Genomic DNA, 26,881 nt, shown 5'->3' with positions numbered 1-26,881 from the left:
AAATACAAGTGACAAAATACTGTGGAGAGTTGTAACTGGAAATTAACTTTCACTCGTTTAGCGAACAAGAGTTGCCGCTACAGATATGAGTTCTCAGCATGAAGGGACCTTAGAGGCCATCCAGCGTGACTCCCTCTTCCCACATAGGAGGAAATGAGGACCAGGGAGGACCTGGACACCAGGGACCTTCGCCAAATAGACCCGCGTCCGCGTCAGGAGCCGCCCTCCCTGCCGCTTCCCCAGCTGCCCGCTCGGCACCGCCCTCCCGCCCGGCCGAGGACCCGCGCGGGGTGCCCGCGGCGGTGCCTGACGGGAGCGCGGTTCCCGGGCGCGTCGCCACCCCGTGCCCGCGCCCGCGCCCCTCGCTGTTCCTCCGGAGCGCGGTGTGCGGCGGGCGGCGCGGTCCCCGGGCCAGGGTCGGGCCAGGGCAGCGCCCGCACACTCAGGCGGGGCACGGCTGCCCCCGCCAGGACCCGCGGGCCCGGAAACGCTTGCAGTCACACGTGGGCGCCGACGGCCCGGGCTGCTGTCGCAGGGAGCTACGGTCGCCCGGACAACTGCCCGCCGTCGACGCCCGCTGGACTCCCCGGCTCCAGCCGCCAGACCAGTCCAGCTTCGGCCGGCGCCCGGCTATGAGGTGGATACCAGGCTCAGTGTGACCACCTCCCTCCAGTACGTACATACATCCCGAACCCGCGTCCTGCCGGCCGCTGAGGGGTTCTTACGAGCTTCCCACACTCCCCGAGGGCCCGCGGTCACGGGAAGTTCCCCACTGTCATTGCCACTCCGAGAGCTGGGTCCTCGGCTCTTGAAGTCCAATCAGATTCCTGGGTCCCTTGGTCTTACCCTGTCTCTTTCTCCTTAGGGTTTTTCCACCTCGTTCGGACCTCCTGCATAACCATGTCCGTTCTCTACGTCTCTCCTCACCCCGATGCCTTCCCCAGCCTCCGAGCCCTTATAGCTGCTCGCTACGGGGAGCATGGGGAGGGTCCGGGATGGGGAGGAGCCCACCCCCGCATCTGTCTCCAGCCGCCCCCGACCAGCAGGAGTCCCTTTCCGCCACCCCGCCTGCCCGCCCTGGAACAGGGGCCCGGTGGGCTCTGGGTGTGGGGGGCCACTGCTGTGGCCCAGCTGCTGTGGCCAGCAGGCCTGGGGGGCCCTGGGGGTAGTCGGGCAGCCGTCCTCGTCCAACAGTGGGTCAGTTACGCAGACACGGAGCTGATACCAGCTGCCTGTGGGGCAACGCTGCCAGCCCTGGGACTCCGAAGCTCTGGCCAGGACCCCCAGGTGAGAAGAAGCGCAGAGGGGAAGGGGGAAATTTAGAAGAAGGAAGCAAGACTTGGAATGGATGGTGAGCCAGGAACTCAGCATGTCAGACGTAGAAAAAAATTGATCGTATTCCAGATTGCCACCTGCTATGGTAATCTTGGGTAGCTTTCTTAAACTCTTTGAGCCTTGGTCTTTCTATGTCTATGAAAACAAAAATTGAGAACATGTTGAGAAGTTGAAAAGATGTGTGCAGAGCACATAATCTAGTGCCAGGTGTTTTAAAGTCTCAGAGTAAGCGTTTGATGAATCTGAAACTGATGAGGTTAGTTAGAGGTTACTGTGAATTGTAGGAAAAGATTGGGTGAAGGAGAGATGAGGAGAGGCAGTCAGGCCTGGAGAGATGACAGTTGCTGGGAGAAGATGGAGGAGAAATGAAATGAGGAAGAAGGGAAGTAGGAGAAAGGAGAGAGAATCACACCAGATTATAATTAAATTCTTCTTGAGTGGAGCTGTGCCTTACTGCCCTTATAACACCACCTCCTTGCAGAGTATTGAGGACATGGTGGATATCTAGTATTTTTTGAATGAATGAATGAATGAAATGAATATATGACTTAGATCCTGGTTTGCTCCCTCATATCCTGACTACCCTATGTAAATAGCGGCCCCCCTCATTGGAATTCTCTCTCCCCCTCAGCTTCATTTATTTTTCTTCATAGCACTTAGGAGGAAAATAGGGTAATACATTATATATTTGCACATTTATTGTCTCCGCCCCTAGAATGTAAATTTCAACAGGTCAGAGGCTCCATCTGTTCATATTGTCTCCTCATTCATTAGAGAAGGCCTGGCATGCAGTAAGTACTTAAAAAATATTTGTTGAAGCAGTTACTGTGTTGCTTCATGTAACCTTTAACTTCCTGTGCTTAGTATATTGTATCTGACATATAAGTGTTTAGTAGGCAGTCCAGTGGTTAAGACTCCACGCTTCCACTGCCTGGGGCGCGGGTTCGAGCCCTCTTTGGGGAACTAAGATCCCGCATGCTGCGTGGTATGGCCAAAAAAAAAAAAAAAAGTGTTCAGTAGGAATTTATTGAATGAATGGGAAGTATTTTTATTATGATCATTTCAGTGAAGAAGAAACGTGATTCGTGGGAATGGAAGGCCAAATGGATTGAATGGGGCTGGGGATTGAGGTGGGCCGAGCCTTATCTCATACCCCTTTTCCTTCCTGTTAGGCTGCACTTGCGGCCCTGGGCAGGGCCCTGAGCCCCTTGGAAGAGTGGCTTCGGCTGCACACCTACTTGGCTGGAGAGGCCCCCACTCTGGCTGACCTGGCGGCTGTCACAGCTTTGCTGCTGCCTTTCCGTTATGTGAGTCACTGGGGCTTGGGGAAGAATGAGGGCAGGTTCCCTTAGACCTCACTATAGGGTGAGTAAGGATAGTTCATTTCTTTTCCCCACCCCAGGTCCTGGACCCCTCTGCCCGCCGGATTTGGGGTAATGTCACTCGCTGGTTTATCACATGTGTCCAGCAGCCAGAATTCCGGGCCGTGCTGGGAGAGGTGGCTGTGTATTCAGGGGCCAGGCCTCTCTCCCAACAGCCAGGTGAGGAAGCATGGAGGATGGGAGCGAAGGGGTTCCTCTGGGGCCTTTCATGCAGCTCACTTTCTTTTGTCTCTTAGGAATAGCAGAATCACTGGGACAGGAGCTGGGCGGGGGTAGGTGGGAGGTCAGCACGGGGGAGCCTTTGGGCAGCTGAAATAGGCCATCTGAGACGTAATAGCACTCTTCACAGAGGGTCCCCAGCAGGTCTGCATTTCTGTGCCTCTTTCCAGGCTCTGAGGTCCCTGCACCCCCAAAGACAGCTGCTCAACTCAAGAAAGAGGCAAAGAAACGGGAGAAGCTAGAGAAATTCCAACAGAAGCAGAAGGTCCAACAGCAGCAGCCACCCCCTGGGGAGGTGAGAGGCTGGTGGAGCTGGATGGAGGGTTGGTTCCATGGTGAGCGGCTGGTATCTGGGCCTATATCCTTTCCCTCCCAAGCAGAAGAAGCCAAAACCAGAGAAGAGGGAGAAACGGGATCCTGGGGTCATTACCTATGACCTCCCAACCCCACCTGGAGAAAAGAAAGGTACTAGGAGGGGGAAGAGAGACCTCCTCTCTTCACGTCTACCCTCCTTGTCTCTTCTCTTTTTACGCCTTTTGCTCTGTCCTTGCTCCCACTACTTTGCTTAGTGAGGATTTGCAGAGTCCCAGGTCCTTCTCTGCTGGCCCTTCGTCCCCTTCCCAGCTGCTCCCAGCCTCAGCTCTGACCCTTCCCTTCCTCACCCTCAGATGTCAGTGGCACCATGCCTGACTCCTACAGCCCTCAGTATGTGGAGGCTGCCTGGTACCCTTGGTGGGAGCAGCAGGGCTTCTTCAGGCCCGAGTATGGGGTGAGTGGGCACTGCTGCCCAGGCCTGGAGGGGATGGGGGCGGGGAAGGACAGGGCTGAAGGATACATTGCCTGGGAGCAGACCAGAAGAGGTGACATGAGGCCTTAGTAAGTACCCATCCTTCCTCCCCGTCAGCGTTCCAGTGTGTCAGCACCAAATCCTCGGGGCATCTTCATGATGTGCATTCCACCCCCCAACGTGACAGGCTCTCTGCACCTGGGCCACGCGCTCACCAACGCCATCCAGGACTCCCTGACCCGATGGTGAGCTCCCGTCCTCCCCTCCAACTGGTTCCCTCTGCCTTCTCTGGCTCCACACTCCTGTGGTTCCCTTCTCTTTGCCGACTGGGGCCCTCAGCTCTGTCCCCTGGTGGTGCTACACTTCTCTCTGGGTCACTCCCATCTGATGACTTAGCATCCTCTCCTGGTCAAGTAACCAGCACTTCCACTTGCAGACTCTCTTCTCTTGCCACTAAAAATAACATTATTTTGAATTTAGCAAGAAATATGTGAATATATTCTTGTAAGAAATTTAAAACTTCAAGTTTCTTTGACCACCCTCCTCCAGATTTACTTCCTCCTAAGAATTAGCACACAGCATTGGCATCACTTGGATGTGTATCTTTCCAGATCTTTCCTATTTGCTCACATGTACGTGTACCCATAGAAATGTGTAGTTTTCCTTTTGGTAAATGGGTTTTTCTTTTCTGTAACATAAAGGGCTCACACCAAACTTGTTATTTTATAACTTTTTTCTTACTCCTAACAGTTTATCTAGAGATTTTTCCTCATTCTTATATGTAGACTGACTTGATTCTCCTCATTGCTCCTTAGTGTGGCTCTACATAATGGTGTCACTTTTTTTTTTTTTTTTTTGGTACGCGGGCCTCTCACTGTTGTGGCCTCTCCCGTTGCGGAGCACAGGCCCCAGACGTGCCGGCTCAGAGGCCATGGCTCACGGGCCCAGCCACGCCGCGGCATGTGGGATCTTCCCGGACCGGGGCACGAACCCGTGTCCCCTGCATCGGCAGGCAGACTCTCAACCACTGCACCACCAGGGGAGCCCTGGTGTCACTTTTTATTAATGGATGTTCCTAATTTTTCTCTGTTGAAAACTGCTGGAATGCACATTTCCTATACATGCTTTCTCAAGCTCCTGTGGAAGCATATCTCTGGCGTAGATACCAAGAAGTGAAATCTCTGTGTCCAAGGGGCCTGCCTTTATTGAGTACAAATAGAAGCTGGCAAGTTGCCCTCCAAAACGGCTTTACCAGTTTATACTCCATGAGTTGCATGTGAGGTGTGCCCCTGCCAACCCTGGACATTATCTGTCTTTGTTTTGCCAATCTGATGGGGGGGAAAATGGTTATTTCTGTTACTGCTGATTACTAGTGAGGCTGTGTCTCTTCATGTATCCTGGCCAGTCAGATTTCTCTTTATATGTATTGTCTGAACCTGTTGTTTGCCCATCTTTCTATTGTTCTTTGTTTGTTTGTTTACTTTTTTAATTGTTTCGTGAGAAGATTCTTTATAGAGTGTATGTATACATTTTGGCTATTGATTTTTTTTGTTGTTGTTATATATGTTATAAACATTTTCTCCTGTTCTAGCAGTTGACTTTTTTCCCCCACTGTTAATATTTTGACTAGTTAACAACCACAAAGGCTAATATTTCAGGTGACGAATTTCTTTTAAAAAATATTTTAAAACAGCATTTTATCTATTGAAACTAGGGTTTATTTATTATATTTTAAATTTTGAGAAGTTTTTCTAGTGTCCTACTTAGCTCAATTAATTGGTCAAAAATATTTACAGGACATAACCATGTGCCAGCTCTGCTCAGGGCACTGGGATACGTCAGACTTAGCATTTTGCAAGGAATGAAGAGTTGGAAAAACAGAGTTGTGTTAAATACATATAACAGCCAGATTATTTACGTGAGGAAAGGTTTAACACTTCTTACGAAACACTTAAGCTAACATTTTTTTCTAATGAGCATGGTTTAAATCAAATATTAGAAACTCCCATTACTTAACTGGAATAGATTCACGTCAGTGTTTTAGAATCATAGATACCTATGGCTGTTATTTCACTGCGCCACCAGGGAAGCCCAACATGTATCATTTTTTAATAACAGTAATAATAGCTGACATTAATTTGGTCCTCTCTCCTACTTTAAAATGTACTTCTCAAAGGTCACCAAAAAGTTCATTACAGGGGCTTCCCTGGTGGCGCAGTGGTTGAGAGTCCACCTGCCGATGCAGGGGACACGGGTTCGTGCCCCGGTCCGGGAAGATCCCACATGCCGTGGAGTGGCTGGGCCTGTCAGCCGTGACCGCTGAGCCTGCGCGTCCTGAGCCTGTGCTCCGCAACGGGAGAGGCCACAACAATGAGAGGCCCGCGTACCGCAAAAAAAAAAAAAAAGTTCATTACAGTTTAATGCTTCATGGGCCACATCAGCACAGAGCTTGATTAAGAGTAAACTGCATTTACTTGTACCAGAATATGGTAGGTGAAGACTCACGATACTACCATCTCTATTTCTCTAATTCATCCCCTGATTAATTCCCTGAAATATTACTAGCTTTCAGTCATTTTCTCCAAAATAGTCTAGTCCTTGAATTTCAACTCAGAGATTTTATTGTTCTGAGGTTTTATGTTTTAACCTAGTCAGTTTACCAATGTTCTTTGACTTAATGTTTACTGTCTTGTTAAAGAAAATCTCTCCTGCCTCCAAGTTACAAACATGATCAATCACCTATTATTTTCTTCTTTTTTTTAATTTTTGGAAACGATACCATTTTCTAATGCTTTTCTTATAGTTTTGTTTTTTAAAGTTGACGGTTTTTCTTTTTAACTAAATTAGAATTAAACTAAATTTAGATTTTTTTAATTAATTAATTTTTTTTTTTTTTTTTGTGGTACGCGGGCCTCTCATTGTTGTGGCCTCTCCCGTTGCGGAGCACAGGCTCCGGACGCGCAGGCTCAGCGGCCATGGCTCACGGGCCCAGCCGCTCCGCGGCATGTGGGATCCTCCTGGACCGGGGCACGAACCCGTGTCCGCTGCATCAGCAGGCGGACTCTCAACCACTGCGCCACCAGGGAAGCCCTAGATTTATTTTAAAGTAAATAAGTTTATTTTTGTGGCTTTGGGGAAGTAGGGCGATTTTTCCAACCAATTAGCTAGTGTCCCAAACAAATTTATTGAATAGTTTGTCCTTTCTCCACTGATATGAAATGCCACCTTTAACAAATACTAAATATGCTTGAATCTGTTTCCAGTCACTGTTTTGTTTCCTTAATCTATAACTTTGTTCCTAGTTCCTGTGAAAACTTCTTTTAATAATCGTAACTTTCTCACATGTGTTGATATCTAGCTGGGCGAGAGCCTCCTCTTTGTCCTTCTTTTGCCAAATTGCCTTGGCTGTCCTCACATATCTCTGTCTGACAGTGATTTTAGAGTTGGGAGAGTCCTGCCCCATCGCCCCTCTCTTTCTCAAGTTCACCGACTGCCTGCCTGGAGTCCCTTCTTCCTTCGGGGCAGCTCTACTGCCTGCTCACCTCTGCTCCTCCGTGCTCCTCCCACAGGCACCGCATGCGCGGGGAGACCACCCTGTGGAATCCTGGCTGTGACCACGCGGGCATTGCCACCCAGGTGGTGGTGGAGAAGAAACTCTGGCGGGAGCAGGGGCTGAGTCGGCACCAGCTGGGCCGAGAGGCCTTTCTGCGGGAGGTCTGGAAGTGGAAGGAGGAGTGAGTGCAGCGTCCCTGCAGACATCACAGCCCTGCCTCCCTGTCCCCTGTCCAGATAAGATCTCTGTCACCTGCAACCCTGGCTGCAGGGTCAGACCCTCCCACAGAGGCTGAGGGTCATTTGGCCCCAGGGACAACGTCCGTTTCAGAGGGATGAGTGATCCCCATATTCTGCCCCATTAGCTGCCTGGTGTTTCCCTCCAGCCCAGGCCTGAACGCTGATCCCGGCCTTTCTGTCCACTTCCAGGAAAGGTGACCGGATTTACCACCAGCTGAAGAAGCTTGGCAGCTCCTTGGACTGGAATCGAGCCTGTTTCACCATGGATCCTGTGAGTAGGAATAGGGGCGGGTCTCGGGGCTGGGGTAGGAGTAGGAAGCTCCCCACGGAAGAGAGCATATGCCCAGGGCCCTCCCCCAAGAGGTGGCCCACTCATAGGAAACCACTAGGGCTCAGCTGCAAATGCCACTTTCTACCCCGTGTCATGGCCCTTTGTGTTACCTGTCACCTACCTTAGGAGCTCAGATTCCTTCCAGTGGCACATGGTGGGGCCTCACCCTCCCCTGGAGCCTGAACCCCCAGGATTTTCTGCATTAGCACCTGTCCCTAGCTGAGTGGTTTCCCTGCCATCTACAGTATCACCAGGCTGTTGCCAATCTGTGTTCCCATAGTGCCCTCTCCCCCTCAAGAAAAGTATTTCTCTCCTCTAGCCCCTAAAGGGGTCTGTGTGCCGGGCAGTGGGGCTCTGGGCCAGCCGGGTCTCACTGGCCCCTGCTGCCTTGACACCAAGGCCCATCTCTGGCCCATCTCTATTCCCCCCTAGAAACTGTCAGCAGCCGTGACGGAGGCCTTTGTCCAGCTCCATGAGGAAGGAGTCATCTACCGTAGTACCCGCCTTGTCAACTGGTCCTGCACCCTCAACTCTGCCATCTCGGACATCGAGGTGTGCCCCTTCCCTCCCCTGGCTCTCCCCATCTCCACCCTCAGTCCCTGGGCCACTCTTCTTAATCTCCGCCTCACAGGTGGATAAGAAGGAGTTGACAGGCCGCACACTGCTCTCTGTGCCTGGCTACAAGGAGAAGGTGGAGTTTGGGGTCCTCGTCTCCTTTGCTTACAAGGTCCAAGGCTCAGGTAGGAGCCAGGGGTACCAGGGTCCTGGGCTGGGTTGGCTGGGGGGTGGGAAGGGCCCAGCGCTGAGCCCACAAGGCCTCCTGTCCCCCCAGACAGCGACGAGGAGGTGCTGGTGGCAACAACTCGGATTGAGACGATGCTGGGAGACGTGGCCGTAGCCGTGCACCCCAAAGACCCCAGATACCAGGTGCGGCGGTGTGCTGCCCGCAGTCGGGGGATGAATGCTGGCTGAAGGGGCCCCCACGCTACGTGGGGGGATGGGTGCTGAGCGCCCAGCTGATGAGAGAAATTGGATCAGAAACTCATCTGCTGGCTGTTTTCTGGACGTGTAGATGGAATTTGGGTGTTAGAAAGCCAGGACCCTGCGTAGGAGGGAGGCGGGTGCAGCCCTTCGTGCGTTTTCGGCATCTCCCTCTGTCCCCAGCACCTGAAGGGGAAGAGCGTGACCCACCCGTTCGTGCCTCGGAGCCTCCCCGTCATCTTCGATGATTTTGTGGACATGGAGTTCGGCACAGGTGAGCACGGGGCTGTCCTGTGGGGAGAGGAAGGAGCCACGAGGCACGCTCCTGCTGTCCGTCTCCCCTTTCAAAGAAAAAAATAAGCTTCACCTGAGCAGGCAGGAGTTGGGCTGCTTCTCAGGGGACTGTGTGAGCGGGATGGGGGACAGGGGTGGTCTGAGAGCCACATCCGTCGGCAAAAGGGGGGGTGCGTGTGGGCAGAGACTCTTCTGAGTCCCTCGTGACCCTGGCACCCCGGCGCACACCCCAGGCGCGGTGAAGATCACCCCTGCACACGACCAGAATGACTATGAGGTTGGGCAGCGGCATGGGCTGGAGGCCATCAGCATCATGGACGCCCAAGGGGCCCTTGTCAACGTGCCCCCACCTTTCCTGGTGAGACTGCCTGGGGCGTGGTGGCTGGCTCAGGAGACGGCGGGGTACCTGGCACGGCCGTGACAGAACCTGTCTCACATCCAGGGCCTGCCCAGGTTTGAGGCCAGAAAGGCAGTGTTGGCGGCGCTGAAGGAGCGGGGACTGTTCCGTGGCACTGAGGACAACCCCATGGTGGTGCCACTTTGCAAGTGAGGGTGGAGGCCAGGGAAGGGGGCGGGGACGGGTTTCTCGGGGTGCTCACCACCCAGCTTCCCCACCCACACGTACCTGCAGCCGCTCCAAGGATGTGGTGGAGCCTCTCCTGCGGCCGCAGTGGTACGTGCGCTGTGGGGAGATGGCTCAGGCCGCCAGCGCTGCTGTGACACGGGGCGACCTCCGCATCCTGCCCGAGGCCCATCAACGCACATGGCATGCCTGGATGGACAACATCAGGTGCGTCAGGCCCCTCGATGTGGGGATGGCGACTGGGCAAGGGGCCGAGCGGGGCAGAGGACAGGCACCTCCTGCCCTTCCTTCATTCCCTCTCCTCCCCCTGCCACTTGCAGGGACTGGTGCATCTCCCGGCAGCTGTGGTGGGGCCATCGCATTCCAGCCTATTTCGTCACTGTCAGTGACCCAGCTGTACCCCCAGGGGAGGTGAGAACTGGGCCAGGGCTGGGTACTGGCACACCTCGAGGGGGCTCTGGGTTCATTGGATCTTGGTGGGGGGAGAGGTGCCCCATTGGATACTCACTCCACCTGTGGCAGGACCCTGATGGGCGGTACTGGGTGAGCGGGCGCACCAAGGCCGAGGCTCTGGAGAAGGCAGCCGAGGAGTTCGGAGTGTCCCCGGACAAGATCAGTCTCCAGCAAGGCAAGGCGGGGCCTTGGGGTGGGGGCAGTGGGGGCTGATCCTCACCTCCACCCCGTCTGACCTCTGGCCCCCCTCAGATGAAGACGTACTGGACACCTGGTTCTCCTCTGGCCTCTTCCCCTTCTCCATCCTGGGCTGGCCCAACCAGGTACGTTCCCGGGGCCAGCGCAGGGTGGGGTGGGAGTCGTGGGGGTGGGTGCCTGGCTCCCCGTCACTCACGCCCTGCTCTGCCCCCAGTCAGAAGATCTGAGTGTGTTCTACCCGGGGACGCTGCTGGAGACGGGCCACGATATCCTCTTCTTCTGGGTGGCCAGGATGGTCATGCTTGGCCTGAAGCTCACTGGCAGGCTGCCCTTCAGAGAGGTGTGGAGACTGCTGAGACCCCTCCCACTGTCCCCTCCCTCACCCGGGCAGCTGTGGGTGGGCCTGGCCAAGGAGGCTTGTGGGGTCTCAAAGCCACCTGGGCCCTACTAGGTGATTCTGCACCCCAGTTTCCTAGAGGAAGGAGCACTTCTAATTCACACGAAGGCACTGAAGGGGCTGGCAGGGACACCGAGGGGCCTGAGGTTCAGAGGAGGGCAAACCAGAGGTAGGGGTAGGGGGACAGGCATTGGGGTCTAGGTGGGGAGACATCCCCACAGGCCTTCCCTTCCCTGCCTCACAGGTCTACCTCCACGCCATCGTGCGGGATGCCCACGGCCGGAAGATGAGCAAGTCTCTAGGCAACGTCATTGACCCCCTGGACGTTATCCACGGAGTCTCCCTGCAGGTGGGGCTGGACGCGGGCTCAGGCCGGGAAGGGCTGTGGGGTGGTGGCCGCGGGCCTCTGACTACTCCCACCTCACCCTCAGGGCCTCCACGACCAGTTACTGAACAGCAACCTGGATCCCAGCGAGGTGGAAAAGGCTAAAGAAGGGCAGGTACAGAGGGTGGGCCTGGGGCTGGAGTTCGGGCAGAAGGCAGGTGAGGCTGGCTCAGGACGCTCACTCCTTCCCCGCAGAAGGCAGATTTCCCGGCGGGGATCCCTGAGTGTGGCACCGATGCTCTCCGGTTTGGACTGTGCGCCTACACGTCCCAGGGTACGGCCCCTAAACCTGTCTCAGCTGCGTCGTCCTCCTTCCCTGAGGCACAGCTCTCTCCTCTGCCCTGGGCGCGAGCTGGGAGGGAGAGCGGTGCGGACTCACGCTGCCCCTCCACCCAGGCCGCGACATCAACCTGGATGTGAACCGGATACTGGGGTACCGCCATTTCTGCAACAAGCTCTGGAACGCCACCAAGTTTGCCCTCCGTGGCCTGGGGAAGGATTTTGTGCCCTCACCCACCTCTGAGGTGAGGGCCTGGTAGGCGCGAGGTGGGCAGCACCCACACAGGTTGCATCCTTGCCATCAAGCACGGCCCATGCTGTTTCAGGGTTGTAGCCACAGAGTCAGGAAGCCCGGCTCCTGCCCCCAAGGAGCCTCTGTCTAGCTGAGGGGACAGAAGGATATAGGGACAGATTGTCATCAGGAGAGCCTCAGGCACTGTGGTCCTCCCACAAGGTGGCGGGGGGCCTACCCCTTCTCCCCCAGGCACTGGGCACATGGTGGTTGCTTTGGACCCATCAGGCTCCTGGAATGCAGATTTCCCCATGGTTCCCGTTCCCATGGGGTTCTGGCTCCCCTCCGCCTGGGCATGTGGTGGCCCCCCGCCTGATACGGTGCTTCCCCCCAAGCCTGGAGGCCGCGGGAGCCTGGTGGACCGCTGGATCCGCAGCCGGCTGACCGAAGCTGTGAGGCTCAGCAACCAGGGTTTCCAGGCCTACGACTTCCCAGCTGTCACCACCGCCCAGTACAGCTTCTGGCTCTACGAGCTCTGTGATGTGTACCTGGTGAGGAGGGGCCGAGGGGCCGGGGTTGGCATGAGACCTGAGCCAGCCTGTCCCCCTCCCCGTCCTCAGCAGTTCAGCGAGGGCTGGAAGCCAGGCCTCCCCAGCCCTGAGCCCTGTGCCTCCCCCTCCCCAGGAGTGCCTGAAGCCTGTGCTGAGTGGGGTGGACCAGGTGGCGGCCGAGCACGCCCGCCAGACCCTCTACACCTGCCTGGACGTCGGCCTGCGGCTGCTCTCGCCCTTCATGCCCTTTGTGACCGAGGAGCTGTTCCAGAGGCTGCCCCGGCGCACGCCACAAGCTCCCCCTAGCCTCTGCGTTACCTCCTACCCGGAGCCCTCGGAGGTATGGGGTGTGGCCTGGCGCGGGCTCCGGGTAGCTGTGCAGAGCCAGCCCCCAGCTTCCCTCACCCGCTCCTCCACCCCACAGTGCTCCTGGAAGGACCCTGAGGCGGAAGGCGCCTTCGAGCTGGCCCTGAGCATCACTCGAGCCGTGCGCTCCCTGCGTGCCGACTACAACCTCACCCGGATCCGGCCCGACTGTGAGCCTCAGGCCCCCGCGTCCCCCGTCCCCTCAGCCCACTCTGGGACCCGTGTCCAGTGTGGCTGTCTCGTCTCCTTTCTCCCTCCCACGCAGGTTTCCTGGAAGTGGCTGATGAGGCCACAGGCGCCCTGGCATCAGCAGTGTCGGGCTATGTGCAGACGCTGGCCAGCGCGGGTATAGTGGCTGTCCTGGCGCTGGGGGCTCCTGCACCCCAGGGCTGCGCTGTGGCCCTGGCTTCTGACCGCTGCTCTGTCCACCTGCAGCTGCAGGGCCTGGTAGAGCCGGCCCGGGAGCTGGGCAAACTGCAGGCCAAGCGCAGTGAGGCACAGCGGCAGGCCCAGCGTCTACGGGAACGCCGCGCTGCCTCGGGCTACGCTGTCAAGGTGCCCCTCAAAGTCCAGGAGGCAGATGAAGCCAAGGTGTGTGGTGTGGGTGGGCGTCTCCGTCCCCATTTCCCACCCCATCACTCCCCCCACCATCAAACCCCCTCCTGCGCCTGCTCTGCCGGTCCCCAGGCAATCCATGGAGGAGCAGGTGGGACCATGTAATCCCCGCTCTCACACATGAAGAACAGCCAGGGCAGGGGCACAGTCCAGGGTCACACAGCAAGTTGAAGATGGAAGCAGACCATCCATCCATCCTTCCTCACAGTCAGACCCCTCGTGCACCACCCGCTTCCCAGAACTTGGTATCCACATGCCGGGGGGCTGGGATAGGGACTGACCCAATACAGTCAGGAAGCTTAGCAGATCACCTGGGACCCCTGCAGGGAGGAGCCATGGGGTAAACCACAGGGACAAAAAGAGAAACATGAGTGGAGGCAACCACAGGGACAAAAAGAGACATGAGTGGAGGCGAGGAGTTACAGAGCCTCGGCGGCTGAGCAGGTTGTCTCACGTGATTGTCCCGGTAGCCCTCTCATGGCAGGGCAGTATTACCAACACCATCTTCCAGAGCCTCTGTTCCTAACCACTGTGCTCTGCTTCCCCAGTCACTGGCTGGGGCTGAGCCACTGGGTGGCACACATGAGCTCTGAAGCCCCTTTGTCTTTGGGAATGGACCACTCTGGGAAAAGACAGGACCCAGCAGACCAGTGATGGTGGAAGAGAACAGGGAGGTGGGGAATTAGGGGGAAGCAGGCTAGCCAAGCACACAGTTCCCCCAGACTACTCCCTGCCCGTGGTCCTCACCCATCTTTCCAACTCTGACCCCTCTGCTCTTTTTTTTTCATATATAAATTTATTTATTTTCGGCTGCGTTGGGTCTTCGTGGCTGCGCGCGGGCTTTTCTCTAGTTGCCGCGAGCGGGGGCTATTCTTGGTTGCGGCACGCGGCCTTCTCGTCGCGGTGGCTTCTCTTGTTGCAGAGCTCGGGCTCTAGGCGTGCAGGCTTCAGTAGTTTTGGCACGTGGGCTCAGTAGTTGTGGCTCACAGGCTCTAGAACGCACGCTCAGTAGTTGTGGCGCACGGGCTTAGTCGCTCTGCGCCATGTGGGATCTTCCCGGACCAGGGGTCAAACCCGTGTCCCTTGCATTGGCAGGTGGATTCTTAACCACTGAGCCACCAGGGAAGTCCCTGACCTCTCTGCTCCTGTGGGCCTTTGGGGTTCTCTTCTCTTGGCCCTGGGTCTCACCACTCACCCCCTTTTCCACCCTCAGCTCCAGCAGACAGAAGCAGAGCTCAGGAAGGTCGATGAGGCCATCTCCCTATTTCAGAAGATGCTGTGATACACCCAACTCCAACCCTCGTAACTCCCAGTGTTCCACCTTGGGGATGGCAGCAATAAAATATTTTGCCACAAAACCATCTCTTGGCTGTGTGTGGTGGGGCTGGGGACGGGGTGCTGAGGCGCTGGGTTCCTGAATCCTCTGAGGTGCCAACGTGAACAGGAGGGCAGCAGGCTGGGCGTGAGGCACTGGGTCCTTGCGGGTAGAGAGGTGCGTCTCTCTGGGTCTGGCCCTGGCCCTGAGCCAGGCCTGAGTCACGCTGCTAGCTCCCCCCTCCTGCTGCCTCCTCCTCCCAGCTCTTCCCTCACCTCCGCACTGCGGCCAGCCAGCCATCCAGCCGTGGGAGGCCCGCCCTGGTGCTGACTGCTGCTTGTGGCCTTGGGCAGGCCGGAGCAGAGGGGCCAGGAGCCGCCTGTCCTGCCCACACCCTGCCGGGGCCTCCCTCTCCCTCCCTCCACTGAATCCGGCCTAGGTTAATTATAACTCTGACCTAAGTGCCCTGTGACACCCTGCTCCCCCTCCCGCCCCCCCCCCCGGCCCTGCCTGGAGAACCCAGCAACCAGGTAGGGGAGAGGCCTAGAGAGGAGACTTCCTCCGCATGGGGGCGTTAGCCGAGGGGTGGGGTGGGGGGCGGTGCGGTGGTGGGGGAGGAGCCTCAGACCCTTCCCCTGCAGGTGTAAGTCTCTATTGGTCTGAGAGGCCCTCAGGTTGTCCGGATGATTGAAGGGAGAGGGCGGGGAAGCCAGTTAAGGGGCCAAAGCAGGTGCCCATGGAGACAGAGCCGGGCCTGCCCTGAAATCTCTGCTGCTTCCTGCTCTCTGGAGAGCCTTCTGTTCCCCAGGTCCATGTCTCAGCTATGCTCCCCACGGACGAGCCCCTGTCCCACCTGGGCCCCTCACTGCTGCTGTTGCTGCAGCTGCAGCTACTGCTGGCCCCCGCATCTGCCTTCTTCCCCAATATCTGGAGCCTCCTGGCTGCCCCCGGCTCCATCACCCACCAGGACCTGACCGAGGAGGCGGCACTCAACGTCACCCTGCAGCTCTTCCTGGAGCAGCCGCCCCCAGGTCGGCCCCCCCTTCGCCTTGAGGACTTCCTGGTGAGCGTCCCTGGGTCCGGTCACATCCCAGGTGGATTCCCCCATTCTGGGGGACTTATACTACTTGAGGGTCCTGCTTGCCCAGAGAAGGGACCCCACGCACACATTCCCTCCTCCCCTCCTGACATCAACAATACCCAGGAGTCCTGGTCCTACAGTCAGGAGTCCCCCTCCTTAGGAATGTCCAGGATTGCCCCTCCCTTGTAGGGCCCAGCACCCTCAATTCCTCCCACACCCGGCCTGGAGTGACAGAGCTGAGGAAATGTAGGCGGTGGTCCGATCCAAGGGGCTTCCCTGGAACCCCTGCCCCCTACCACCCTCCAGGGCCGCACTCTCCTTGCCGACAACCTCTTTGCCGCCTACTTCGGACCTGGGTCTCCTTCCCGGCGGTTCCGAGCAGCCTTAGGAGAGGTGTCTCGTGCCAATGCCGCCCAGGACTTCCTGCCGACTTCCAGGAATGACCCTGACTTGCACTTTGATGCCGAGCGGCTGGGCCAGGGGCGCGCACGCCTGGTGGGAGCTCTAGGGGAGACTGTGGTGGCGGCCAGAGCCCTTGACCACAGCCTGGCCCGCCAGCGCCTCGGGGCTGCGCTTCATGCCTTGCAGGTGAGGACAGAGTTGGTGGGTTGTGGTCAGAGGGGTCTTCGTTTCCAGTCTTCCTGTCTCCTGAATGGTGCCTCCTTAGCCATGCCTCCCCCTACTCTAGAAGGGGCTGGGGCGCTGCTTGCCAAGGCCCTGGGGCTATTCCCTAGTCCCCGCCTCCAAACTGGCAGCTTCCTGTGGGAACAGCCGGGAGGCATTGGCGGCTGGAGCAGGTGAAGGTGCTGAGGTCAAGAGGTGGGCCGTGCAGGCCACTGAAAGGCCTCTGGCTGGGCTCTGAGTGAGATGGGAAGAAACGTGGGAGGCTCCCACTTCGGCCGAGCTCTATTCTGGGCAAGGGAGAGAGCAGTGGAGGGGACTTGGGGTGTCTGGGGCGTAGCAGGGTGGAGGAGGCTTTCAGGCTGGGGAACTGGGAGGAAGGGGAGTCAGGGCTGGAGACGGTGAGAACAGTGAGCTAGTGCTTCTTCCCCTTCTCCTTTCTCTTGGGACCAGGATTTCTACAGTCACAGCAACTGGGTCGAACTGGGGGAGCAGCAGCCACACCCTCACCTCCTCTGGCCAAGGCAGGGGCTGCGGAACCTGGCGCAAGGTACGGCCGGGACCCCACTGGTGAGGGTGAGCCCACAGAGCCGCCTCGCATCCTGGGGTCGAATAGGGTGCAACATGGCTTCATCTCTGGAACCACCTGTGCGGTCCCTCGGTTCAGCCAAAGGCCAGTCAGCTGCTTCCCCAAGGTCACGCAGCAGAGGACAGGGCCAGGACCAGATCTGCGACGTCAGGGAGTTCTCTGTCTTTCACGTGGCTTCCTCCCCGCACTGGATCACACGGGGGGCTTTCTCTCTCAGTCCCCTCATCCTTCCAACTGAACTGTGACCCGGAAGCTGCCTCCTGTCTAGTACAGTTTCACTTCCTGTCCACAGCTCACAGAGGGCACACTCCCGTAGGATTGGTCCCCCCGCCACTTCCGGGTTTTCTAGCACAGTCCCAGTCTCAAATATTAGGTCTCATTGCCAGCCAGGAGCTCCACGTTTTAGTTCAGAAAGCCTGGAAGGGTACCAGCAAAGGGTACCTAGGGGCTTTTACCTTGTTCCAGTTGAGAGGAGAAGCTGAAGAAGTTCGGGTGGACAGGGGTAAAGGTCAGGGGCAGCAGAATCTTGGGTGCCAGACCCTTGCCCTCTCTTCCCAGTGGACGATCCTACCTGCTCCGACTGTGACGAGTGGAGCTGCCCTGGGAATTTGCTGGGCTTCACACTCCTCACCTCTGGCTACTTTGGAACTCATCCCTCCAAACCTCCAGGTACCAGACAGGAAAGCCCCCAGAAGTAAGGGGAGAAAGTCACTTCCTCTCCCCTGACCCTGTCCCTAGGGACCTCAGTCCTGTAGCCCTTGTCCTATTTCCTATGGCATCACTTCTTGGAAGAAGGAGAGGATGCTGGGAGGGGAGCGGGTGGATGAAGGCCCACTGAGGTGGCCGTGATTGTTGGGGTGGTGGGAGCAGCTTCTCACATTGCCGATAAGACTTCAGTGCCCGAGGGCAGCTTTTGGGGACTAACTGGAGGGATCGAGGGATCTACCGTGTGCTTTGGTAACTAATCATTCCAGATTTACTCCAGATTTGCCCTCTGCAAAATATCATAATTTTCTGCTTATCCTTTGCTGAGGAGTGAGAGGGTCAGGGCAGGTCAGAGAGGGCCTCGTTTTATTAGGAGGCAGTGGGTTTTTTACCTCCACCCTCCAGATCCCTTTCCCCAACCCAGGGAAATGTAGCCATGGGGGCCATTTTGACCAGAGCAGCTCCCAGCCACCACGGGGAGGCATCAACAAGGATAGCACATCCCCAGGCTTCTCCCCACACCACATGCTGCACCTCCAGGCTGCAAACCTGGCCCTTCTGGCCTCCATCCAGGCCTTCAGCCTCCTGCGAAGCCGCCTGGGAGACAGGGGTTTCTCCAGGTGAGTGGCCTCCTGGGGATGGGCTCCTTAATAGGTAGGTGCTCCAGAGTTGAGAAACCAGGGCCTGGGGACAAGTGTGCAGACCCTTCACTGTATCTCTGGCCTGCTTCCCAGGCTGCTGGACATCACCCCAGCCTCCAGCCTGAGCTTCGTCCTGGATACCACAGGAAGTATGGGCGAGGAGATCAATGCTGCCAAAATCCAGGCTCGCCACATTGTGGAGCAGCGACGGGGTGGCCCCATGGAGCCCACCCACTATGTCCTGGTGCCTTTCCATGACCCAGGTAACTGGGGTCTGGCAGGAATAGTGGAGGGAAGTCCAGGGCAAGGGATAAATGCCACTGGTAGGGAAGTGGGCCTAATGGCTTCATTTCCATAATAAAAGGGAGGCTCTTCCTAGGGTCCTGAGTGAGTCTTTACTGGTACTTGTGTGCATATTGGAAACAATCAGCACTTCTTCTACTGCTTCCAACAGGACAGCACTTTCCATATGAGTTTAATCATTATGGGTGCTTAGGCGAGTAGCCTCTGCTTTCTTAGGCTTCCATTCTAGTAAGTCATTTTCAGTTCTCTCCACTTCCTGTAGACAGAGGTTGGGATGAAGATGGGGGGCGGGTTGGTGGGTCCAGGCCTCTGTGAAATGTCTAAGACAGCTAGTTACATCATATTCCTCTCCCCACTAAATTAGAAGTCAGATCATCTGGCCTGGGTTGACCAGCACTTACTGTGTGTACTTAGGCTGATTGTTTAACCTCTCTTTCCTCAATTTCATCAACCATAAAGTGGATTAGTACTTGCCTTATCCCGCCTATCTCCCAGGGTCAAAATGATCATCAAATAAAATTTGGATTGAGAATTCCCTAAGGGCAGGGTTTGAGTCTAATCTGCATATATAAATCTCATAGTAGCTGACATTCAAAAGGGGTTTATCACATATTTGATAAAGGTACAAGTAAGTGAATAATTAAGAATTTAGCACTTATTATGTGTCAAAGCACTATTCTAAGATTTACAAAATCAACTCATTTAATCACCCAATAACCCTCTCTGAGGTAGGTACTATTATTTCTCTGTCTTTTCTGTGAGGAAACTGAGGACGCAGTTTTTTTTGTTGTTGTTTTTTAGTTGAAGTATAGTTGATTTACAACGTTTCAGGTGTCCAGCAAAGTGATTCAGTTATATATATTCTTTTTCAGTTTCTTTTCCATTATAAGTTATTACCAGATATTGAGTATAGTTCCCTGTGCTATACAGTGGGTCCTTGTTGGTTATCTATGTTGGCTTTTTTTTTTTTTTGGCTGCGTCGGGTCTTCGTTGCTGTGCACGGGCTTTCTCTAGTTGTGGCGAGCGGGGGGCTACTCCTCGTTGCAGTGCGCGGGCTTCTCATTATGGTGGCTTCTCTTTGTTGCAGAGCACGGGCTCTAGGCGTGCGGGCTTCAGTAGTTGTGGTGCGTGGGCTTAGTAGATTTGGCTCGCAGGCTCTAGAGCGCAGTCTCAGTAATTGTGGCACACGGGCTTAGTTGCTCGGCAGCATGTGGGATCTTCCCAGACCAGGGATCGTACCCATGTCCCCTGCATTGGCAGGCAGATTCTTAACCACTGAGCCACCAGGGAAGTCCCCTCGGTTGTTTTTTATAGTTACACATATACCCAAAAAGGCCCACTCAGGACCACAGGAAGTGCCACCATTTTGTGAGGAAATGAGGTCCACTTTCCCACCAGAGGTACCTAGCCCCTGCCTTGTTCTACCCTGTCAGTATAAATATAAAGGAATATTGTTATCTCAATACTTGTCCACCCAAGGAGCACAGCGGGGCTCCTTGACTGGGGAGATGCCCATGGGTGGGAATGAGGGGAGCCCTCCTCTCACTTATCTCAATCTCCTTTCTCCTTTCCCAGGGTTTGGCCCCGTCTTTACAACCAGTGACCCTGACAGCTTCTGGCAACAACTCAATGAGATACATGCCTTGGGAGGTGGAGATGAGCCCGAGATGTGCCTGTCAGCCCTGGAGGTCTGCCCTCCCCACCCCTTCCCTTCTTCTCCCGCCACCCCTTTCCAGGCCCCACCATCAAGGGAGCTTAGAGCTTCCCTGGGACCTCATCCCTCCACCCCATCTTCAGAACCTAGTCCCACTCGCTTCACTCCAGGTTCCAGGGCCGTATTGCCTTCTACTCTGCCCTCCCTTGCTCTGCCCATTCCCCTACTGCCGCCACTTTTTTTTAAAGTTATTTGGTTGTGCCAGGTCTTAGTTGTGGCAGGTGGGCTCCTTAGTTGCGGCTCACCTGCTCCTTAGTTGCGGCACATGGGCTCCTCAATTGCGGCAGGCAGGCTCCTTAGTTGTGGCATGTGAACTTTTTGTTGCGGCATGCATGTCGGATCTAGTTCCCTGACCAGGGATCGAGACCCGGCCCCCTGCACTGGGAGCGTGGAGTCTTATCCACTGTGCCACCAGGGAAGTCCCACTGCTGCCATTTTTTAACACCAGTTTTTTCCCTCCCCTGTCAGCTGGCCCTGCAACACACACCTCCACTCTCAGACATCTTCGTCTTCACTGACGCCTCCCCCAAGGATGCCTTTCTCACCAACCGGGTGGAATCTCTGACTCAGGAGCGGCGTTGCAGAGTAAGCATAGCTGGTGGGAGACTCAGTGTTAGCTACCCGGGGATGTGGGAAACTGCAGGACAACTCTCATTACAAGGGTCACACTCACACTAGGGTGGTTAAACCAGACTTGGCTTGGAGGTGGGAGAAGTGAACCATGAGTATAACATTTCCAGATCCCTTTAACAATACTAAAGAGTGGAAGGCCCTACCCTTAATGATGCTGAATTCTTATATGAATCTGCCCCCAATAAACCGTTTGAAGAACTGGAGATTTGGCTGCCAGCAATCCACTATGTGGATGACGTATGGTGACAGTTACAGGGAATGGCAACTTCTAATTGAAGCCCAGGGGTTGTGTCACTGGGAGACCCTGCTGTAGCAGCCAGAGGGTAGACAGAGAATTTACCACCAATCATCAGCTCTGTAGAAAGCTTGAGCACAGGAGATCCTTATTTACAATGGTAGATGGCAAATGGAAACTTCAAGTCCTGGCCTTTCTTCTGGGCACAGGTCACATTCCTGTTGACTGAAGACCCATCTAGGGTTCAGGGCCGACCTCGGCGTGAGGTCTTGTCCCCTCTGCGTTTTGAGCCGTATGAAGCGGTGGCGCTGGCCTCAGGAGGAGAGGTGATCTTCACCAAAGACCAGTACATTCAGGATGTGGCAGCCATTGTTGGGGACAGCGTAGCTGACCTGGTAAGTGTGGGGGCTCAGCTCAGAACTGAGGGGACGATGGTGACACTGCATTTCTCTTTCTTGTAGAAGAAAGCAAATGGCTCCCATTGCTGAGTTGCCATTCTAGACAGAGGGTGGGAAAGGAAGTTTCTTTCCCTCCGAGATCCACAGCTGCCCACCTTCTACACTGCTCCTTCCACATTAGTACTACCACCCTCAGTCTTGGCCTCCAGTATTCTGTCTTCACGGCTACTCTAGGAAGTCCTGCCATCTTTTAAGGGGGGCAAGAAGTGGTTACCTCATCCTTAATCCCTTGCCTCCAACTTTGTCATTGATCATAGCTTTATCCCTGGTCCTTCCTCTCTCACTGGTATCCCATGTGTTACTTAGTTTTTTTCTGTCTCTACCTTTCTTTCTCCTGTCTTTGTTCCCACCTCATTCCATGCCTTATCTTCCCCCCATTTTTCGGTCCTGCCCCCTCAAGGTGACCCTTCCCCTGGAGCCTCCTGTTGTGGTGCCTGAGAGGCCACTTGTGTTCAGTGTGGATGGGCTGCTCCAGAGGGTCACAGTCCGGATCCATGGGGAGGTCAGCAGCTTCTGGATCAGAAACCCTGCAGGTACTTCCATGTGTGTGTCTCAAGGCGGAGGCAAGAATGGAGACTGGAGAATGAGGGGTAATGTACTAAGGGAAAGGAATTCTCCTGTGACAATCTCTTGCCCCCAATACCCATCCAGGGGTCTCCCAGGGCCAGGAGGAAGGTGAGGGGCCTCTAGGTCATACTCGCCGCTTCGGGCAGTTCTGGATGGTGCGCATGAATGACCCCCTGCAGACAGGAACCTGGGAGATCCAGGTCACAGCCAAGGGTACCCCCCGGGTGAGAGTGCAAGGTAAGGAGGGAGATATTCCTGGGAAAGGAAGGGGAGACTGCAGAGCTCAGAGAGCAATATGAGTCACGTTCATCTCTGGAAGGTCTCTGACTGCCTTCGCCCTCCCTCAGCCCAGACCTCCCTGGATTTCCTCTTCCACTTTGGGATCCCCATGGAGGATGGACCCCACCCTGGCCTCTACCCCCTGACTCAACCAGTTGCAGGTACATCTGTCCCCACCCCTAACTTGCTTTGTGTATATATATAAATTATATATGTAGCTTTTCATTGAGTTATAACATTTAATAAGGTGTACTAAACTTCAGTGTACAGCTGGGTGGATTTTATATAATAAAAAATAACCGTCATTCAGTTCAAGCTATAGAACATTTCCAGCATCCCAGCACTCCCTCCTGGCCCTCGCCATCAATACCCGTAGAGGTAACCCCTTTTCCCCATCCATACCCCGAGAACTAACCCCTATTCAAAGCTGTTCATGCTTTTCTCCTTGTCTCCAAACCTCACGCAGCCACTGTTCTTTCCTCCCCTCCCCTGTCCCAGGTCTCCAGACCCAGCTGCTGGTAGAAGTGACAGGGCTGGGCTCCAGAGGAAACCCTGGAGATCCTCTGCCGCATTTCTCCCACGTCGTCCTTCGAGGGGTCCCGCACGGTGCTGAGCTGGGCCGGGTGCCTTTGGAGCCCATGGGACCCCGGGAGCGAGGTCTCCTCGCTGCCTCGCTACCGCCTACGCTTCTGTCCACCGCGGGACCCTTCTCTCTGGAGCTGATTGGCCAGGACGGAGTGGGGCAGGGCCTGCACCGGGTGGCCCCCCAGCCCTGTGCTGTAGTTCCTGTCCTTCTGGAGGTGAGATGCCAGCGGAAGGTGCGGCTGCGGCTGGAGAGAACAGGGCCTGCTGCTCCTCCCCTGACCGGCCCTCCTCCGCAGCTCAGTGGTCCCCCGGGTTTCCTGGCGCCGGGCACCGAGGCCCCGCTCAGCCTCCGCATTGCCAGCTTCTCGGGCCCTCAGGATCTCGATCTTAGGACATCCGTCAACCCCAGCTTCGCTCTCACCTCCAACCTCTCCAGGTGAAGCCCCTGAAACCTCCTGCTCCCTTCTTGTCCCATCTTTCTATTCCCAGGGCATGGGATCTGGTACTCGCTCCTCTGGCTCTTTCGAATTGGCGCTCAGATTCCTCGCTCCCCTCCCAGACTGCGCTTAGCTCCACCCCTTGGCTTTCGGCTATTCAGAGCCTGCGGCTTCAGCCGGACTTTGGCATCCACTCCCCAGGGTTCGCCTGGAACAGAACGAGTCCGCCTGGGGGTGCCTGTGGCTGAAGGTACCAGACACAGCCGCCTCAGACTCCGTGGTGATGGTGACTGTGACCGCGATGGATCGAGAAGCCAGCACAGTACCCCCCACCCATACCTTCCTCCGGCTCCTGGTGCGGGGCCCCACCCCGCAGGTGAGGTGCCCCCACTTTCCATTGCAGGATAGGCAAGGTGAGGGGAGGGCGCTGCAGACTTATTTGGGTGCAGCCACCCTGACAGCCTCTCCCTCTTCTCCCCAGGACCAGCTCCCTGCCCCCGTCCACTCGACTGACCCTGTCCTCACAACCACCAGCCCTGCCTTTCATCTTTCCACCTTGGTGACTCCGGGCAGGGCTGGGGGAGGGCTGGTGGGCAACCCCTGGTGGGGCACAGTTGGAGCGGTGCTGCTCCTGCTAGGCCTGGCCTCCTGGTGACGCAACAGCCCCTAGAGGGATGGGTCTCCGGCACCGTTTGCCATCTTGCCCCATTGGTAAGAAGGTAACATGGGCCTCCGGACCCTACCTCTCCCAGGTGGGTTGGAGGGTTTCCTTCTCATGCACTTGGCCCTTCCAAGATTGGGATAGAAGGCAATGGATTTTCCCACAATGCACTTTCCCTAACCCTTGTGGGAAACAAACCAGACTCATTTTTGGAGAAAGTTGCTTTCTATTTCTCTGTAGCATCTTTTTTTTTTTTTTTTGGCTGCATTGGGTCTTTGTTGCTGAGCACGGGCTCTCTCTAGTTGCGGCGAGCTGGGGCTACTCTTTGTTGTGGTGCATAGGCTTCTCATTGCGGTGGCTTCTCTTGTTGCAGAGCACGGGCTCTACGCACGCGGGCTTCAGTAGTTGTGGCTTGCGGGCTCTAGAGCACAGGCTCAGTAGTTGTGGCACACGGGCTTAGTTGCTCCGTGGCATGTGGGATCTTCCCGGACCAGGGCTCGAACCCGTGTCACCTGCATTGGCAGGTGGATTCTTAACCACTGCACCACCAGGGAAGCCCTCTGTAGCATCTTTATTCCACTACTTATTCATGCTCTCCCAAGCTCAGGTAGAGGGGAAGATACATGGGGCAGTGACTAAGATTGGAAGTGGGGAGGAGGGTACCCCACCTCCTACTGAAAAGTGTTATTTATAGAATTGCTTTTATTGAAATTCTGGAGACGCTTCTATTTTATTTTTGAAATTCTGGAGATGCTTATATTTTATTTTTGTATTTAAAGTTAAAGGACAGTGCCAATAAACATGTCTTTTCCCCAGAGAGATTTCAAAGAAAGATCACTTATGCACATCATATAGGGAAGAGTGAGAGCGTAAGATACCAAAAAGACGAAATGGAAGTTTTCAGGAGTGGAGAGGAAATTTCACAGCAAGATGTCAGGATTTCAGTTGACCTGCCACCTGGAGCCATTTAGCTATTGAGTCAAGAAGCAGAATAAGGAGGCTGGGGGTTCTCACTCAGCCTTGCCAGCACAACTGAGGGGAACCAGAGGAGACATTAGACACGGGTAGGGCCCCTCCGTCCATTGGGGCAGCCTGGCTGAGCCATTTCCCCCTTTGGCTTAGTGACTCCTTTCTGCTGCCTTGATACTACCTGGAGAAGAGGAGGGAGACAGTCTGGGTGTCTGTGCCCTCCCTCCCACTGAGGGCCAGGGCTTCCGCCCTCCCCCCACTCCTCTACTGCTTACGTGTTGCTGCCACACTTTCTGCTTCCTTGGCCTTCCCTTCCAGTCCTGGGTGGCGCAGGAACTATCTTTGTTCAGGGGATGTGGGGAGAACTGTTGGGGGGGGAATTCGTTGTTTTGTTAGACCAGTGCTGACCCCAAGTCCCCTCTTTACCCCCACTTCCCAAGAGTAAACGAAAAACAATAAACTCACCTTCCCCTGAATCAGATTCTGCAAACAGATGTTCACCTTTTGAATCTGGACTAACTGGGGGCCACCAGGCTCTGAGTGTAAATCTGTTGGAAAATTCTAAAAGGAGGAGTTAGAGGCAGACAACGTGGTGAAAGCTCGAGTACCATCTGCCACTCTTCTCCTATCACCACAGGTCATTCCTCTCCTCCATCTGGATCCCCTCATCCCAGTTCCCTGCCAGGCAGGTGGGAAATTCCAGTACTCTCCACTCCATCTCTTCAGTAGTCCAGTTCCTCCAACCCCCTCAAATAGCATAGTACCCGCTTTCTCTATTCTTTGGATCCTCCCTGCTGTCCATCCCTGACTCACTGGAACAATCCAGACCACTCCCCCATCTCCATGGAGTGAGCCAAATTGTGTCCCTCTGAATGGAATGCAGACCAGCCTCCTCTAGGCCCAACAATGAACCGACCTAACACTTGGTGGCATCCTGTCATTACAATGCTGCTTCCAATTGATGATCCCTGTCCATTAACTCTTGCCTTTCCAGGATGGTGTCAGGCTGTGTCCACACGTCCCTGCTACCCCTGCCCCCACATACCATGGGTCAGCCCCATACCTCACCAAGGGCCCCCAGATATAGCTGCTGTTGCTGGGCCTCCCTCAGACGGCCCTCATACCAGGCCTGGCTATGCTCCAGCAGCTCCAGCCCCTGCCACAGGGCATCCTGTTCCCGCTCCAGAGCCTGCATCCTCTGCAGCTGAAAAAGGCAAGAAGCAGAGGCTGACTCACTCCACAGCAGGGTTCTGGGCCATGCATGGCCCTTACTCTTAACCCGTGGTTCAGTTCACTATCTGGTCACTGAGTGTGAACCCAGACTGGCCACTGAGGACCTGGAGGGCAAGGGAAAGCAAGGGGCTGAACTTACGAGTCCTCAAAATTGAGTGGAATTGCAGGAGACTGATCTAGGGAGAGGGGCTTTCCCGGGACCTCTTGCGGGACTGATACTCACCCAGAGGAAGAAGCGCTGGGCCCCTGGGTCTTGGCGGCTTGTCTCCAGTGGCAGCAGCAGAACCGTGTAGGGGGCCTGCACCAGGGGCAGCCCACCAGGACCCCGGCTCCCCATGGCTCTGAGGTGGGAAGGGTGGAGCCACACCCACTGGTGCAGGGCTGGTCCCTCCCTTTCCCCCAGCCTTGCACCGGTCCTGCCTAGTCTTTCAGCCTCCCAGAGCCCTTCCTGCTGGGTCTGTCTCAGGCTGAGGTGTTCCTACTTTGAGGGGAAAGAACATCTCCCTTGGGCTCCTGTCTTCTCTCTCATCTGTTTTTGTAGGGTCTGTTGAAGTGGTTGGTTCTCATAAAGTCCCCCTGGGTAGAACCCGAGGGCCTCCCTCCAGCAGTGATACTTTATTTTTAATGAGGCAGGGCAGGTCCCTCTGTGGCCTGCTGCTTCCTCTTTCATCTCTT

The 26,881-nt window shown here is 55.8% G+C and overlaps 3 protein-coding genes across 13 annotated transcripts; 2 read left to right on the top strand and 1 right to left on the bottom strand.

Moving 5' to 3' along the window:
- The first annotated feature begins 396 nt into the window (after positions 1-396).
- On the top strand, positions 397-14,538 carry VARS1 (valyl-tRNA synthetase 1). Of its 3 annotated transcripts, XR_010946742.1 has the most exons (31): positions 397-672; positions 866-1,287; positions 2,508-2,642; positions 2,738-2,876; positions 3,107-3,231; positions 3,314-3,401; positions 3,605-3,705; positions 3,841-3,968; positions 7,293-7,457; positions 7,705-7,786; positions 8,279-8,398; positions 8,478-8,586; positions 8,679-8,773; positions 9,011-9,101; positions 9,355-9,479; positions 9,564-9,667; positions 9,753-9,911; positions 10,025-10,115; positions 10,227-10,332; positions 10,410-10,480; positions 10,570-10,695; positions 10,997-11,101; positions 11,184-11,252; positions 11,333-11,411; positions 11,534-11,661; positions 12,044-12,199; positions 12,333-12,539; positions 12,624-12,735; positions 12,831-12,911; positions 13,001-13,156; positions 14,394-14,538. XR_010946742.1 is itself a non-coding variant. In XM_067752542.1 (30 exons), the coding sequence occupies exons 2-30, from the start codon at positions 901-903 to the stop codon at positions 14,460-14,462; spliced, it is 3,798 nt and encodes a 1,265-aa protein (XP_067608643.1). In that variant the 5' UTR covers positions 399-672; positions 866-900; the 3' UTR covers positions 14,463-14,538. The 3 variants fall into 3 exon arrangements, 2 of the variants coding, with proteins under 2 accessions (XP_067608643.1, XP_067608644.1); XM_067752542.1 differs by having other exon boundaries at positions 399-672; positions 12,831-13,156; XM_067752543.1 differs by having other exon boundaries at positions 400-672; positions 3,317-3,401; positions 12,831-13,156.
- A 106-nt stretch (positions 14,539-14,644) lies between these two features.
- Positions 14,645-25,449, top strand: VWA7 (von Willebrand factor A domain containing 7). Of its 8 annotated transcripts, none has more exons than XM_067752546.1 (16): positions 14,645-15,025; positions 15,304-15,558; positions 15,883-16,164; positions 16,651-16,747; positions 17,345-17,455; positions 17,916-18,111; positions 18,226-18,395; positions 20,011-20,123; positions 20,618-20,734; positions 21,227-21,412; positions 21,876-22,008; positions 22,127-22,279; positions 22,390-22,482; positions 22,820-23,342; positions 23,545-23,719; positions 23,825-25,449. In XM_067752546.1, the coding sequence occupies exons 2-16, from the start codon at positions 15,319-15,321 to the stop codon at positions 23,996-23,998; spliced, it is 2,763 nt and encodes a 920-aa protein (XP_067608647.1). In that variant the 5' UTR covers positions 14,645-15,025; positions 15,304-15,318; the 3' UTR covers positions 23,999-25,449. The 8 variants fall into 8 exon arrangements, 7 of the variants coding, with proteins under 7 accessions (XP_067608647.1, XP_067608646.1, XP_067608651.1 ...); XM_067752545.1 differs by having other exon boundaries at positions 15,287-15,558; XR_010946744.1 differs by lacking the exon at positions 14,645-15,025 and having other exon boundaries at positions 15,138-15,558; positions 23,825-24,054; positions 24,821-25,449.
- Positions 24,221-26,775, bottom strand: SAPCD1 (suppressor APC domain containing 1). Of its 2 annotated transcripts, XM_067752583.1 has the most exons (5): positions 26,430-26,775; positions 26,037-26,177; positions 25,439-25,534; positions 25,249-25,338; positions 24,221-25,154 (listed from the first exon to the last, which is right to left on the bottom strand). In XM_067752583.1, exons 1-5 carry the CDS (start codon positions 26,541-26,543, stop codon positions 25,059-25,061), a joined length of 537 nt encoding a protein of 178 aa, XP_067608684.1. In that variant the 5' UTR covers positions 26,544-26,775; the 3' UTR covers positions 24,221-25,058. The 2 variants fall into 2 exon arrangements, with proteins under 2 accessions (XP_067608684.1, XP_067608683.1); XM_067752582.1 differs by having other exon boundaries at positions 24,221-25,338.
- Positions 26,776-26,881: the final 106 nt, after the last annotated feature.

This window comes from Pseudorca crassidens, chromosome 10 (assembly GCF_039906515.1).
Source record: "Pseudorca crassidens isolate mPseCra1 chromosome 10, mPseCra1.hap1, whole genome shotgun sequence".
In the NCBI taxonomy this organism is placed as follows: Eukaryota; Metazoa; Chordata; class Mammalia; order Artiodactyla; family Delphinidae; genus Pseudorca; species Pseudorca crassidens.
This window is presented reverse-complemented; position numbering and strand designations above follow the sequence as displayed.